The 15335-nt window shown below is 35.8% G+C and overlaps 2 protein-coding genes across 3 annotated transcripts; one reads left to right on the top strand and one right to left on the bottom strand.

Annotated features, from left to right (window-relative positions):
• The first annotated feature begins 898 nt into the window (after positions 1-898).
• Positions 899-7209, top strand: LOC106765503 (subtilisin-like protease SBT2.2). 2 transcript variants are annotated; one of them, XM_014650151.2, is made up of 11 exons: positions 899-1419; positions 1708-1867; positions 2031-2428; positions 2908-3003; positions 3568-3640; positions 3973-4033; positions 4103-4255; positions 5060-5391; positions 5649-5919; positions 6112-6393; positions 6584-7209. In XM_014650151.2, exons 1-11 carry the CDS (start codon positions 1157-1159, stop codon positions 6991-6993), a joined length of 2499 nt encoding a protein of 832 aa, XP_014505637.1. In that variant the 5' UTR covers positions 899-1156; the 3' UTR covers positions 6994-7209. The 2 variants fall into 2 exon arrangements, with proteins under 2 accessions (XP_014505637.1, XP_014505635.1); XM_014650149.2 differs by having other exon boundaries at positions 3973-4255.
• A 424-nt stretch (positions 7210-7633) lies between these two features.
• LOC106765872 (putative receptor-like protein kinase At3g47110) lies at positions 7634-11082 on the bottom strand. Its single transcript, XM_014650641.2, has 2 exons — positions 8418-11082; positions 7634-8313 (listed from the first exon to the last, which is right to left on the bottom strand). The coding sequence occupies exons 1-2, from the start codon at positions 11077-11079 to the stop codon at positions 7898-7900; spliced, it is 3078 nt and encodes a 1025-aa protein (XP_014506127.1). The 5' UTR covers positions 11080-11082; the 3' UTR covers positions 7634-7897.
• Positions 11083-15335: the final 4253 nt, after the last annotated feature.

Genomic DNA, 15335 nt, shown 5'->3' with positions numbered 1-15335 from the left:
CTACATTTAAAACGTTTAGTGTAGGATAGCAATATATTCCATTCTTCAATGTATACAACAGCAAATGGTGAAACACTTTAGTTTTTTTGTATTGGTCATTACTCAAACTATACGATAGTTATTACAAACACATGTTTAAACTCTTAGGTTTATCAAGGAAGGGACCACATTGGTATACTTTTTCTTCAGCTGTATTCCCAATCACTAATATCTTTATTTTGCAACCATTGACTTTAGCATTACTCTCAAAACTCATTAATACGTCTTTATTATAACATTTTGCTTCCTTATTTTTATCCCATATATTAAGATGAAACAATACTTTATAATAGACCTACACATCTTATTTCAAAAATAGGTGTAACTGTAATCTTTTATGCACAAGATCATAAATCAGTATCCAAATGCATATTTTTATGAACTGTGTAATTTTTTAATATTATCAACAAATGAAAATGTCTTATCAGTTTTTGTTAAATGTAAAATGACACAGTATTAGTTTCTAAGTACTTGAGAGTATTTGCATACAGAATTTTCTGGCAGTGATTTTGTCTTTATTATGTGTGGTATGTCTAAATAAGAAATAAGTCCAGAATGACAAAAAGAGTCATGAGTAATGCATATATATAAAAAAAAAAGTTAATTTGTTAAAAGGGTAGTGTTCTCTGCACTTGCAAATTTTTAAAATTTAGAAGAGATAGCATGAGTTGTTTTCCATATTCTATTTTTTAATATGAATTTCATGCAGACTTCCACCAAAAATATTAGTCAACAAATGTGAAAAAATATAACTATTGTTAAGATTATTTAAATTTTTAAACTTTTTATTATTTTCTACTTAGAATGTTTCATTTTCAAAGTAGTTGAACTCATAAATTTCAACGAAAAGAGTGATACCAATGTAAAGTGAAGAATTAAAAACATCAACTTCCACATTTTCTCAGCTCCTAAAAGTTTCTCCATACTTGACCTGTTAAAATCAGTGTTGAGTTGGCTTCACTTCACCCTTCCACTTCATAACAAACTGCAAAACCAGCCAGACACAGTTTCAGTGTTCACCGAACTTGTACAAATGTTAAAGGACAAGTTTTGCAGCTGAAAATGAACTATACATGCTCCTGAGCTGAACAATAGTTGTCTTGTCACTATCTAGTTCATGCTTGGTGGGGCTTTGCATTCCAAAACCCAAATGGGAAACTTGCATTGGTCGCATAAACATTCACTGGTGCTGTGTTTGTTGGCAATGCTTCTAATACCTTCCTTGTGTCAAAGTGAAGCAGCAACTGGTGTGTACATTGTTACTCTGAGACAAGCTCCTGCTTCTCACTACTATCATGAGTTGATCACAGTGGGTAACAAGTCTGGAAAGTCTGGACATGGTGCGTCTGGGAGAAGAAGAACTAGAATTCACAAACCAAGGTACCCTATATTTGTTTTGAAGGTTTGAAAAGTGTATAGATTCACCTTTATAGCTAAGGCTTCTTGTTGAAGTTATGGATTAATGTTATGATGATAAACATTTGTTAGAATGATTGCCATGGTATCTACACAACTCGTGGACAAGTTGTTTTAGAATCTTATCATTATATCTGTTTGATATTCTAAACTCTTGGTGCTCTGTACCATTCTTATTTTTATTTTCTTCTAATTTCTTGACATTTTTTGTCTAGTTGTGCTATATTTGATAGATTCTTTTGGTTCTTTCAGACATCAGAATGTTACAAAGGTAGATAAGGGATATGGTTCATACTTTGCTCGAGTTCATGACTCGTTGTTGAATAAGGTCTTTAAGGGGGAGAAATATCTGAAGCTCTATAGCTATCATTACTTGATTAATGGATTTGCTGTGCTGGTTACCCAACAGCAGGTATGTATGCTTTTACTTTTCGGCATCTTGATTTTGTCTTATTCTGTGAAGAAACATGTGCTTGTTTGTATTTCTTGTTTCCATTTATTCGTGGTTTGGTGTTTCTATCTGTGATTTGATAAATTTCTTCAACTAACGTTCTTTGTTTTCTGAAATCTTTAAGGCAGACAAACTTTCAAGGAGAAGAGAAGTTTCCAATGTGGTCTTGGATTTTTCTGTGAGGACTGCAACCACCCACACTCCACAATTTTTGNGGCTGCCANAGGGAGCTTGGTTTCAAGNAGGTGGGTTTGAAACTGCTGGAGAAGGAATCACTATTGGGTTTGTTGACACTGGCATTGATCCTACACACCCTAGTTTTGCTGATGATAAATCTCAACATCCTTTCCCTATTCCTGCTAATTTCTCTGGCGTCTGTGAGGTTACTCCAGATTTTCCATCTGGTTCTTGCAATAGGAAGCTTGTTGGGGCAAGACATTTTGCAGCTTCTGCTATAACCAGAGGAATATTCAACTCATCTCAGGACTATGCTTCTCCCTTTGATGGAGATGGCCATGGCACGTGAGTTTTTTGCATTTCCAACTTACTCTTGTGTTCATTTGTTTTATACAACAATTGACCATTTCTCATTTAGTGCTTTCCCCTCTTTTTTTTCCATATTAACAAATCTGTCTTTCAACAACTCCGTTATCTTTCTGAAGTTCTTTCCCTCGTCTACTTGAACATTGATGAATCATTTTTGTCTACCTTCTGTTCATCTGAATTCTGAACTCATCAATTAGTTTTTGCCCTGCTCTTTTCTGTTTCAATAGTTTTGGAAAAGAATTGTTGACAAATGGTCTGGGATTTCTACCTACAAATCTGATTCTAGTCAATGCTTGAAAGTTTAAAATGAACTTATATGTCAGATTTACGAATGTTTTTTTCAATCAGAAGTTCAAATTATGATGATCATTTGAATTAAGTGTTCCACAAAACTAAAACTTCATTTTACTTGTTTTTTCACTGAAAGTTCATTCTGATGTATCTGTAATATACAGGCACACAGCTTCTGTTGCAGCTGGAAACCATGGAATTCCAGTGGTCGTTGCTGGACAATTTTTTGGAAATGCTAGTGGGATGGCTCCTCATTCGCAGTAACTAATACTGAACTTTATACAAGTTAAAAACTCATGTGTCATTATTATTAGTGTGTTGTTTTGAAGAATAGTTAGAGAAGATGAGACTAAATGGATTTCTTTGCAGAGAATTGCTCAACTAGGTGCTAAAAGGTCTATAGATAATAAGACTTGGATTTCAGAAGGAGAAAATATTTCCTGTCTCTTAAAATTACTTGATTTTCTAGAAAAAAAAAAGAAAACCTGAAAGAAAACTTTAATGCTTGGGCCAAGTTCAGAACAAAAACAGTTATTTGTCACTCAAATGTCCCTGTGTACATTAGCTGTCATTCATAAATTTTCCCCACATTGTATCATATGCTCTTCTTTATTTTCTATATCTTGGTCTCTATCACTTATCTCTTTTTGTGCCTGGTGGAATTCTTAATCTCCATAGACTTTATCTACACATAATTTTGTTTCCAACATCAGCCAACAAATAATGAAAATTGTTCAAGAACAAAATGAAGCAATGGGTCTGTTCTAACCTGGATTTATTTTATATATATGTAACTCAATGCTTTCTATTTCAATCTTTTACAGCATTTCCATTTACAAGGCACTATACAAGAGATTTGGAGGATTTGCGGCAGATGTTGTTGCAGCCATTGACCAGGTACCTGTATTTTCATTGGAAATGAAATTTATGCGTAAATGTCAGCAATATTTGATAATTTTATTTGAGGTGAATTGCTGACACTTGATATATTTTGTTCTTCTGCTTCATGTTTAAGTTACGTGTTCCTTCCTATAGTACATACCAATATGTGATTGCTTGGTAAACTACATTATTATTGTTATCCATATTTTCATTAAGGTATGCATGGTATTGAATCAAAGAGTTGGTGTTAAGTGCTGATAATTTCCTTGCTTATTCCCTTGGGTTGAAAATTGTCTCCACAAGTTCAAATTTGTGCTAAGGCTTGAAGTATAATCAATTGTTGACAGGCAGCTCAGGATGGTGTTGACATAATATGCTTGTCAATCACTCCTAATAGGCGTCCTTCTGGTATTGCAACTTTTTTCAACCCAATTGATATGGCATTGCTGTCAGCTGTAAAAGCAGGTATTTTTGTAGTGCAAGCTGCTGGAAACACTGGACCATCACCTATGAGCATGTCCTCCTTTAGTCCTTGGATCTTTACAGTTGGTGCCACCTCTCATGATCGTGTTTATAGCAACTCCCTATGTCTTGGAAATAATGTGACCATACCTGGAGTTGGACTTGCACGTAAGGTTCTGTTTCTCTTATCCCAGTTAGCTATACATGACTGTTTAAGACTAGGACTTTTGACCTTAATGGTGCAATTTGGTTTTGATATTACTAAAGTAAAGCAGATGAGAAAGTAATTACTTGCATTCCTCTTCAGAATCCCTACCACCTATTTTTTGTTAAGGTTGAGTTTGTCATGATCTGGTATGCATTCTTGTATTTGATTAGGAATAACATGATCTTCCACACCATCTTTAGACATCCTTAAGAAGCAATTCATCAAATGACTAGGGAGTTTAATGACATGTTGAGTTCCTCAAATGAGAATCATCTACAGTGTTTTACCACTATTACCTTCTTGCAAACACAAGAAATACATATTGGCTGATTGGCCACAGAATCAACAGCTTTGCAGGATTTGTTTCACAGTATTGATTCAGAAGTCCCTTCCGGTTTCAACTTGTATGAATCAAATTGGGCAATGTTTTAAACTACTTTTTTTGGCATCATTTTCACGAGACGTTATTAAATGGTCCTGGTCTAACATAGTCTCAAAGTACTGCTTAATAATTTCTCCATTGTTAGCATGTTACAAGTGACTTTTTTTTCCTACATGATGAATCCCAATCAAGAACAAAGAAATCCAAGATCTAAAATCGACACTGCTACATTGTGAACAGCCACTTTTTGGCACCTTAAAGGCCTTATATCGTGTTACATTGAAGTTCCTGAGTAAAATTGATTCAAATGTTATATCAGCGTGCCTTATGACATTTACTTGTTAGTTACTACCCTACTCTTTCCTTTTTTTAATTTTCCCAGCTGGCACACCTGAGAACACCATGTTCAAACTGGTTCATGCACGACATGCTTTGAACAAAACCATAACAGTTGCTGATGCTATGTATATTGGTGAGTGTCAAGATGCAAGTATATTCAATCAGGATTTGGTTCAGGGCAACCTTTTGATCTGTAGCTATTCAGTCCGATTTGTGCTTGGGCTCTCCACCATCAAACAGGCCATGGAAACAGCCATGAACCTTAGTGCGGTTGGAGTTGTTTTCTCCATGGATCCTTTTGTGTCTTCTTTTCAGCTTAACCCAGTTCCAATGAAAATGCCTGGCATAATAATTCCATCTGCAAATGATTCCAAGGTGCATTACTAATTTTCTCCTTTGAACATGCTTGATTAAATGCACATGTCTACTGTCTTTGTTCTTACTTTCTTTGGCTTGAATTTTATTACATGGCATATGTATGTCATCTTTGTTGCTCTCTTTAAGTACTTAATGTCTCTATGAAAACCATGGTGTGGATAGTCAACTTATTTCTATCATTTGCTTACATGTGTGGGAATGATACCTTAATGCCAACTATTCACTTTGTTTTTTTTTTTTCTTCAACTGGACAGATATTACTGCAATACTACAATTCTTCACTGGAAATAGATGGGGACTCTAATAAAATTGTTAAATTTGGGGCTGTTGCTAGTATTGGTGGGGGATCAGAAGCTAACTACAATAATGAGGCCCCAAAGGTTGTGTATTATTCTGCCAGGGGACCAGATCCAGAGGACAGTCTTCCTCATGAAGCTGACATTATGAAACCCAATTTGGTAGCACCTGGAAATCTTATATGGGCTGCTTGGAGTTCTGTTGCCTCTGATTCTGTTGAATTTCTAGGTTTGTCAATACATAAACAAATTTACTTAGAAAACAATACAATGAACAGATCTAAGGTGTTCATTTTGTCTGTCCCTACTTAAACATCTTCATAATCTATATAATCTACACTAGGAAATAGGCATTTTGGTTAATTAACCATGTCAAGTCAACACAGTGAAATTGAATATCTGATCTGGATTGTTGCAACAGGTGAGAATTTTGCATTGATGTCTGGCACAAGCATGGCTGCACCTCATGTTGCTGGTCTTGCTGCTCTAGTTAAGAGAAAGTTTCCCAATTTCAGTCCTGCAGCCATTGGATCAGCACTTTCCACCTCAGCTTCTCTGTATGACAGCAGTGGGAGGTCAATAATGGCTCAGAGATCATATCCTACCACAGACCTTAGCCTATCTCCAGCAACTCCCTTTGACATGGGAAGCGGTTTTGTGAATGCTACTGCAGCATTAAATCCGGGATTACTTTTTGATTCTAGTAAGTCTCACTTAGCTAATGAACTTTTAAATCATTATAATGTCCTTGCAAGTTCAAATGCTTCAAAATTTCAGCTACAACTTTTGCTCAATATCTCACTGAACTAGCTTAAATTTGTGAAAGCAGTTTCATTAATAAACAAACCTGGGTTCTGAATGTGAAGTGTGACTACACATATTTTTCTTTGTAGGTTATGATGATTACATGTCATTCCTATGTGGTATCAATGGTTCAACTCCTACAGTGCTAAACTACACCGGTCAAAATTGCTGGACTTATAACTCTACAGTTTATGGCCCTGATCTGAACTTGCCCTCAATCACAATAGCAATGTTGAACCAATCTAGAGTAGTGCAAAGAACAATCCAAAACATTGCTGAAAATGAAACATACAACGTTGGTTGGAGTGCTCCATATGGCACTTCTATGAAAGTGTCTCCCAATCACTTCTCTATTGGCAGTGGGGAGAAACAAATCTTGTCTGTGATCTTCAATGCAACCAGCAACAGCTCTTCTGCCAGCTATGGGAGAATTGGGTTATATGGTAACCAAGGTCATGTTGTCAACATTCCCGTAGCAGTCATTTTCAAAATCTTATAACAACCTAACAGGGTTACTGTCTTTAATTTCTTCTTCAGCAATTCACTTTCATTTTGTTTTGTTTCCTTAATCTCTAGTCCTTGTTTCATTGGGTTGCAAAATGTATTGGCTATTTTTTCATTCGTTATACTGAAGTGTAAAGTTTAGTATGTATAATATCAGATAGTGTGTGTGTGGATGCATCTACAAGTGATTAGTGAAAATTCTGATTTCTTATATGCTTTGTTGAGTAACTGTTGTTTCATCTTTATTTACCATAAACACGAAGGTGGTATACATATTTTTTGTTCTGTTGTGCATTGATAATACATAAAGATAAAATTGAAAATTTCTTAGTATTTTAAAATGTAACTTTTCAGGAAGTGACCCTTGTAGTATGAAGGATTTGAGCCAAAAGGAATAAACTCAAAATAATTTTAAAATGGAAAGATAGAGGTTGTGAGGTTATAAAGGTTACTAAAAAAAAATGCTAATTCAGTTTATCAACTTTTTTTCTTTCCAAAAAAAGAAAATCATCATTAATAATTTCAATAATAATATTAATTATGAAAAAAAAAATAGTTTGCATTGCTAGGAATTTAAGGATAAACTGAAAGTGATATCTTATTTTCTATATAAAGTTGTTAATGGCTTATTAAGAATAAATCTTTCTTTCATAGTTTCTTGGTGACAAATACACCTTGTCTTCTTGGAACAACTCACAATGAGAAAGTATACGCCATAAACAATTACAAGACATACATAAGTTTTACAAGTGCAATTGACCACAAACATAAACACCTATATTTTATTTTTAGCACCACAATTTCTATCAGTGACTTGGACAAACTAAAACATGTGATCATTTCATGATCAACAAAAGTATTATTACGTTATACATTTCCCTGATCATAAAATTTCAGCATTATTTTAGTAAAACTTTTAAGTAAGAGTTGGTATGTGCAGCAGAAGTATGATCAGAGTGATTCAAAAGAGAGTCTCTGGAAGATTTGAGTTGGCTAACAGCATCTCTGATGCCAATGCGTTCATCTGGGTTGTCTGCAGTGCAAGATATGGCTACTCCTACAATTGCTTCCACACAATACACTTGTACGTTATTTGGTCCCTCTGAAGGGTCATCATGCAAAATGAGGGACACCAACTCAGGGTCAATGGCTTCCATTGTCTTCTCTTTGAATGCTGAATGCATCCATCTTCTTATGCTTAGGCCTCCAGTGAAGCATTCATCAGTTGGACTTTTCCCAGAGAACAGCTCCAGCAACACTATACCAAAACTATACACATCTCCAGCTGCACTTACTTTCTCTCCCCATCCATATTCTGCATTGCAAAACCAACCATACTAATTATTCATCATGTTTCATAATTTGTTGTGAAATGAAAAGGTTCATAAAATAGAGAAACTAATTGGAAAATGCATTAACCTGGAGGTATGTAACCAATTGAGCCCCTAAGAGCATGAGTGGAGCTAATGGAAACTTGATTGGTTGATCTTTGAACAAGCAACCTAGCCAATCCAAAGTCTCCAACCTTTGCAGTCATATCTTCGTTCAAGAGAATGTTGCTAGGCTTCAAATCACAGTGCACAACTGGGATTTCACTATCATTGTGCAGGTAGTCCAGTGCACACGCAACATCTATTGCTATGTTCAATCTCTCCATAAGGTTCAACCCATTTCCATTTGCATGCTTTCTCTTCCCCTTAATCCAATCTTCCAAGCTACCATTGCACATGTACTCATACACCAGAGCCCGAAAGTCATTGTTTTTGAAGTCAACACTGGAGCATGATGTGATGAGCTTAACCAGATTTCGATGCCTCGAGTTCTTCATAGCCTCACATTCTGCAAAGAAACTCTTTAGAGAACCAGTTCTTAGGGTGTCAAGAATTTTCACCGCAACAGTAGTTCCATGACTTAGATTGCCTTTGTAAACTGAGCCAAAGCTCCCAACTCCTAGTAAGTTTTCCTGGTTGAATTCCTCAGTTGCCAAACGAAGCTCGTCATAAGAGATCATTGGTGCAAGAGGTTTTAGCTGTTCAGATGGTGATGATGATGATGATAATGTCGCTACCTTCACCTTTCTGCTCTTTATATATAGTATAGACCCAATTGTGAGAAACAGTACCAATGCTACTGCAACGGCTATGAGGATGTAATATCTCACATTTCTTCTTCCTTCGCCACGATTTACACATGGGGCTTGCAAGCAGAGATTTTCATTGCCTTCTAAATGTATAGCAGAGACATTTTGGAAAACTCCACCACTTGGAATTGCTCCTTCTAAATCATTGTACGAGAGGTTTAAGAGCCTAAGCACCTGTAAATTTTGAAGTTCAACAGGAATGGTTCCAGAGAGTCGGTTGGTGGATAGGTCCAAAGTTTCCAAGGCTCTCACTTCTCCAAGAGCCTTTGGAATGGAACCCGAAAGCTGATTCCGGTTCAAAAACAAACTTTCCAAACTTAGACAATTGCTGAATGAACTGGGTATGTCACCATCCAATTGATTGCTAGAAAAGTCAATGGAGGCAACACCACTCAATCTCCCAATTTGAGGTATCGGTCCACTCAAAGAGTTCATTGACAAGTTCAAAACATTGCTCAAAGTTTGGAGATTGAGCATTTCCACAGGAATGCTTCCATTGAGTTGGTTGCTTGATAAGTCCATGTAAAGCAGACTTTGCAAATTCCCAAAACTGGTTGGTATTCTCCCCACAAGTTTGTTTCTTGACAAATCAATCAGGTTTAACTTGAGGAGATTACCAAGGGAATCTGGAATAACCCCTGAAATCTCATTTCCAGCTAGAGATAGTTCTTGTAGTTCCGCTAACTGGCCTAACTCATGTGGGATTTCTCCAGAGATTGAATTATGGCTTATGTTTAACAACTTCAAGCCACTAAGAAGAGCAATGGAGCGGGGAATGCTTCCATTGAAACGATTCTGTCCCATGTATAACGTTGACAGGTCCTTGGAGAGATTGCCAACGGTTTCAGGAATCACACCTTCCAGCATATTTCCATCAATTGCCAGAAACTTGAGTCGAGTACTGTTTGTCAAAGAAGTAATGAAGTCTAAACCTCGGACACCTGAACTCACTATCCTGTTACCACCAATATTATACATGCGAAGAAATGGGAGATTTCCCAAACCAGGTGGCACTGTTCCTTCCAAAAGGTTGGAAGCCATGCGAATGACCTGAATGTTGGTGAGGTTGTGCAAAGACCCTGGAATTCCACCTGTAAAATAATTGAAGCAGATGTTGAACACTATGAGTTTTGGAAGTTTGAGACCAACATCCTGAGGAATCTCACCCCACAGAGAGTTTGAAGCTAAGGCAAAGTTAACCAGGGAAGATAAGTTATACACAGCAGGTGGAACAGTCCCATTGAGATTGTTAAGAACGAGATCAAGCTCAATCAAATCATGAAGCCTACCCAAGTCACTGGGAATCCAACCAGTGAGAAAGTTGGTGCCAAGACTGATATTTTTGAGAGAAGAAATGTTTCCTAGAGAAGCTGGGATTGCACCATAGAGGCTATTCTTTCCCAGCTTCAAAACCTCAAGCTTTTTCAAGCTGCCAATGTCTTGAGGAATCTGGCTGACGATCTTGTTTGAGGAAAGATCAAGAATCTGGAGCTGATTCAAGAGGGTGATGTTGGAAGGAAGCTTTCCTTCTAACATGTTAGAGCTCATATTTAGAACTTTCAAACTGAATAGGTTGCCAATTTGATCAGGAATGAGTCCAGTGAGTTGGTTATCCTGCAATTGGAGGGACTGAAGAGAGGAGAGGTTACAGATATAAGGACTTAATTGACCTGAGAGTCCCAAGCTTGGAAGTTCCAAGGAAATTACCCTTTGGTTAAGGGTATCACATTGGACACCAGTCCAATTGCAAGGGGATGAACTTTGGTTCCAAGAAGATAAGGGAATAAGAGTGTCATTTCTCAGTTGAGATTTGAATGAGATCAAGGCTTCTGTGTCAATGGTGATGCTTAAAGTGGCTGGTGATACACCAAGGAAGAGAAAGTGTAGCTGAAGGATAATCAATAAGCCAAAGTGAACAAGTAATTGACAAGAGAAAGCCATACTTTCCTCCTTTGGCTTATGATATTCAACTCTTACTCAGACATGTATATATAATGCTCCAAATGCACCTGCACCAACACACGGAACCATGCTGTGCGTTTCTCTTTAGGAAGATGTTTACTTAACACCGGTTTTTGACACAAATTTGACACCTGACCGGTGTCAAATTTCTATTGGATTTTGTCACTTAAATGAAAAAATTTTTTAAAAAAACTAGGTAATTTTGGAATTCTGATGATATGAATTTTCATTTTGGCGGTCTCGTTTTCTTCTCTTATTCACTTTGGTTCTGAACTTTCGTCTCTCCCATTCAGCTTCATCTCTCCAATCCCTTGCTTTCTCCATTCAGCTTTCGTCTCATCTCAACCAGAAAAAGAGCTCTTTCGCAATCACTCTGTTGAGGTAAGCTCTCTTTCGCGTTTTGCGTTTTGGGTTTCTTTGGCATTGTGGCTCTGTTTCGGCTTTTCGCTCTCTTTCGCATTGTCTGACTTCTCTTTCACTTTCTTTGGTGTTTTGGGTCTCTTTGGCGTTATTTATTCTTTTTGTGATTTGTGAACTCTAATCCACCATTGATTTTTTGTGCAGTTGCAGTGGCTTCCGGAAACCCAAAGGTAAGTTAAAGTTTTGGTATTTTATTTAGTCGCATTTTTTAGGGATTTCCAACTCATAGGGATTTCCCTCGCATAGTGCGTTGGTTCCGCTATAAGTCACGGTCATTTGAAAATATTGATGATTTGTTTCGGACTGGAGATGTAAGTATTTGATGTAAGTTTTTTATAATTATTGATGATTTTAACCTACTGTTAAATTTGTTTGCATGTGTTGTAGTTAAAGTTGGAGTGGTATATTGGCGAGCGTGTTCGTGACATGCCCGAAATCATGGCTGCTTTTGACCTGTTTGATGGAGGGATAAGTTTAGCACCATTGGGTTGATTTTACAATTGAAATATTTTCATTTCAGGAGGAATTGCTTGCAATTAGAAAGCAATACATATGTGATTAGATCCTGGACTACAAGAACATAAGACTACTGGATGCGCTAGAGGTGTATGGATTGTTGTAGGATAATTCTCCAGTGTAAAAATGTAGTGTAGTGTAGTTTGTTTTGATAGGAATATGGATTTCTACCAATTGGTTTATGTCCACATTGAAAGATACAATAATGTATATGAAGACACTTTAATTTTGATATACATGAAGAGATTGTACAAATATTGATTTCAAGGTTGTCTATGTGCAATGTACAAATGTTTGTTGATTGATGAATGATGTCAAGGTTTTTTTATGTGCAATGCTACTCAGTTGTGGTCCCCTGCGTTATCACTGGTGGCTCCCTCAATTCAACAGGATGTCCAATCTGTAAATCAGACACGCGTAATCGATTACATCCTATTTGTAATCGATTACAAGGCAGATTTTTGCAGCATACATAGCACTTCACTTCTGTGAATAATGTCAACATGGGTGCTCTCTCCCTTAATGATGGGGGACCCAAAACATTAGCTTCAAGCATATCCTCACTCAACAACATCAAATTACAATTAAAAGTACTGGATTTGGGTCAAAACACAATGTTACTCAGCCGTGGTCCCCTGTGTTATCACTGGTGGCTCCCTTAGTTCAACAGGATGTCCAATATGTAAATCAGACACGCGCAATCGATTACATCCTATTTGTAATCGATTACAAGGCAGATTTTTGCAGCTTATAGCACAACTTCACTGGATTCAATAATCTAAACATGGGTGCTCTCTCCCTCCATCATGGGGGACCCAAAACATTAGCTTCAACCCAATCCTCACTCAAAAACACAAACATTAATTCATTCTTGTCTCACAAACATTATCACTTCCAAATCAATTTACAAAGCACTTCAATAACATAGACATTTAAATTGTAATTATGAATTAGATAAATACATGGAACCAAACATGCATCTTCTATATATTCAACCAAATAGGTTTCATTACAACATCAATCAAGTTCTTGTCCTATTCTAAAACCAATACAATAATCACTCATTTTTCTTTCTAGGTCCTACAATTCCGGTATATGGTGTCTTAAGTGCTTGACTCTTGTAACGTCTTCTTGATCCAATTCTGACATACGTCTTCAAATGTGATTGGTTGTTTGACATTTTTCCCGGTGTGTACTTCGCAATTCCACCTTCTGCGATGTTCGACGTTCCATCCAAAGGAAATAACCAAAAGGAAATGACGAACGATCAACTGCATATAGAAAATAACACAATGGTAAACACCAAAGGAAATAATCAAAAAACCAAAAGTGGTCGAAGAACCCAAAAGAAATCCAACACACAAACGAAAAACCCTATACCCAAACCACAACATCAATGGAAACTGACACCAAACACAAAACCCAATACCCAAACCGACAAGAAAATGGTCGAAGAACGCATTTACCTTGCTCCAACCACGTTGTTGTCCGAAACTTCCCATTTCGAACAAGGACAATGAAAACAAAATGCGAGAACGAACCATAGAAGGAAAATGAGAATGAGCCAGAGAAGGAAAACAAACACGAACTAGAGAAGAAAAACGAGAACGAACCAGAGAAGGAAAACGAGAACCAACCAGAGAAGGAAAACGCAAGAGATGTCAAAATGTGAGAGAGACGAAATCTGAGAGAGAAAACGTAATGAAATAGGAGAAGGACATAATTGGAACGCAAATTTTTTGAATCCCTATTCCTTTTTTCAACCAGACTTTTTGAAAAAAAAAAACGGACCAATTACACGTTGACAATTATTGTTGTCAAAAGTGTGTCAAAATATAAGTGTCAAAATAACGGGACCCTTCTCTTTAATTACAAACCCTTCAATAAAAAAAATATAATTTAATTTTTATATTTAATATTTTTATATTTATTTTTTATATAATTAACTTTTTATATGTTTTTTATTTTGAGTCCTTTAAAAAAAATAGCTCAGTTTAGTTTTTATCGTTAAATAGGTGTTAACAGAAAGATAACACCTACCAAAATCGAAGTATTTTTTTTTTTCACTATTAAATTCTTCCAAGTATTGAAATAAAATTTTGAATTTAATTTATTTGGAATTTTTCTGGTATAGGATTTAGGATCACTAATCTTACGTGTGAAAAGTGGTAAGAGATAGAGAAAGGTAGAAAAAGATAATGGAGAGTGAAGAAATATGAAAGAAAAAAACAAAAGAATTCGATAGTGTTAACGTGAATGTAACTAAATTGAACTCTTCAAAGTTAAGCCAAAATGTTATGTGTACACTAATTTCTATAAATTTCTACGAAAAAAAGAAAGAAAGCCTTTCAAAAAAGTATATTGTAATATTCTTTGAATGGATGTATGGTGTGGAAAGGTGGAGAATAGTCCATCACCGTATTAAATGGCCTGTTTACTGAAAGTGATAGTCAAACTAACTTGATTAATTGTTTTTAATTTCAAAAACCTAAAGGTGTAATATCTTAGGGCTTAATTAAGTTTTAAAAATACTGGATATTTTTTTTTATTGAATCAGTGATATGTTTTTTTTTCTATTAGATGTTTCAAAATATATATATTTTTTATTTTCGCTAGTTTTATTATAATTTTCGTTAAAAGAATTGTAACTTTTTTTGGTAAACTTAAAACTATGTTGTAAGATTTAACTTCTAAGAATTGTTTCAATATTACAAAATGCAGTCTCCATATATTAACAACATATTGGGGAAAAGGACAGTCTATATAGTGTTTCTTTTCATATTAAAGTTTTAATATTTATTAAGGATAATAATACTTAGATAATATTGTTTTACAATATTTGAATATCATATACGTGTCATTTTGTGATTGATCCAAAATTACTTCATTATAATGTTTATGATTATTATTATTGATTAGGGAGTAATTTTAGACCAATTACAGAATGACACGTAGACGATGTTCAAATGTTATAAAAAAAATTAGATGTGTACAGTAAGGAGTGGGACGGACGACCATAAAGAGAATTAGGACGACCGATATATAACGAAACCCAAAGGAAAACAATAGTGAAGCCCGACCTCGGCGACCAGATGCAACCTCTATTTGTGAGAAAAACCTTGAAGAGTCCACATGGAGTCTTATCATCACAAGATAACCCCGCATTCTCCATGCTCACGAAAAATGTTCTTCGAAAATATGCTGAGTGTAAGACCCGTATAAATAAAATGATTTCTTACCTTAAGCAATTTAATTTTGGTGGTATTAGATAATAAATTTTGATGTGAAACGTTGTTGAG

This window comes from Vigna radiata, chromosome 7 (genome assembly GCF_000741045.1).
Source record: "Vigna radiata var. radiata cultivar VC1973A chromosome 7, Vradiata_ver6, whole genome shotgun sequence".
Classification (NCBI taxonomy): domain Eukaryota; kingdom Viridiplantae; phylum Streptophyta; class Magnoliopsida; order Fabales; family Fabaceae; genus Vigna; species Vigna radiata.
The sequence above is the reverse complement of the archived record's forward strand: the minus strand, read 5'-3'. Positions and strand labels throughout refer to the sequence as shown.

Coding starts and splice junctions, on each gene's coding strand:
- LOC106765872 (XM_014650641.2), bottom strand. CDS start 11,079: ATGGCTTTCTCTTGTCAATTACTTGTTCACTTTGGCTTATTGATTATC. Junction 8,314..8,417: donor AATTGGTTACATACCTCCAG/GTTAATGCATTT, acceptor TTTGCAATGCAG/AATATGGATGGGGAGAGAAA.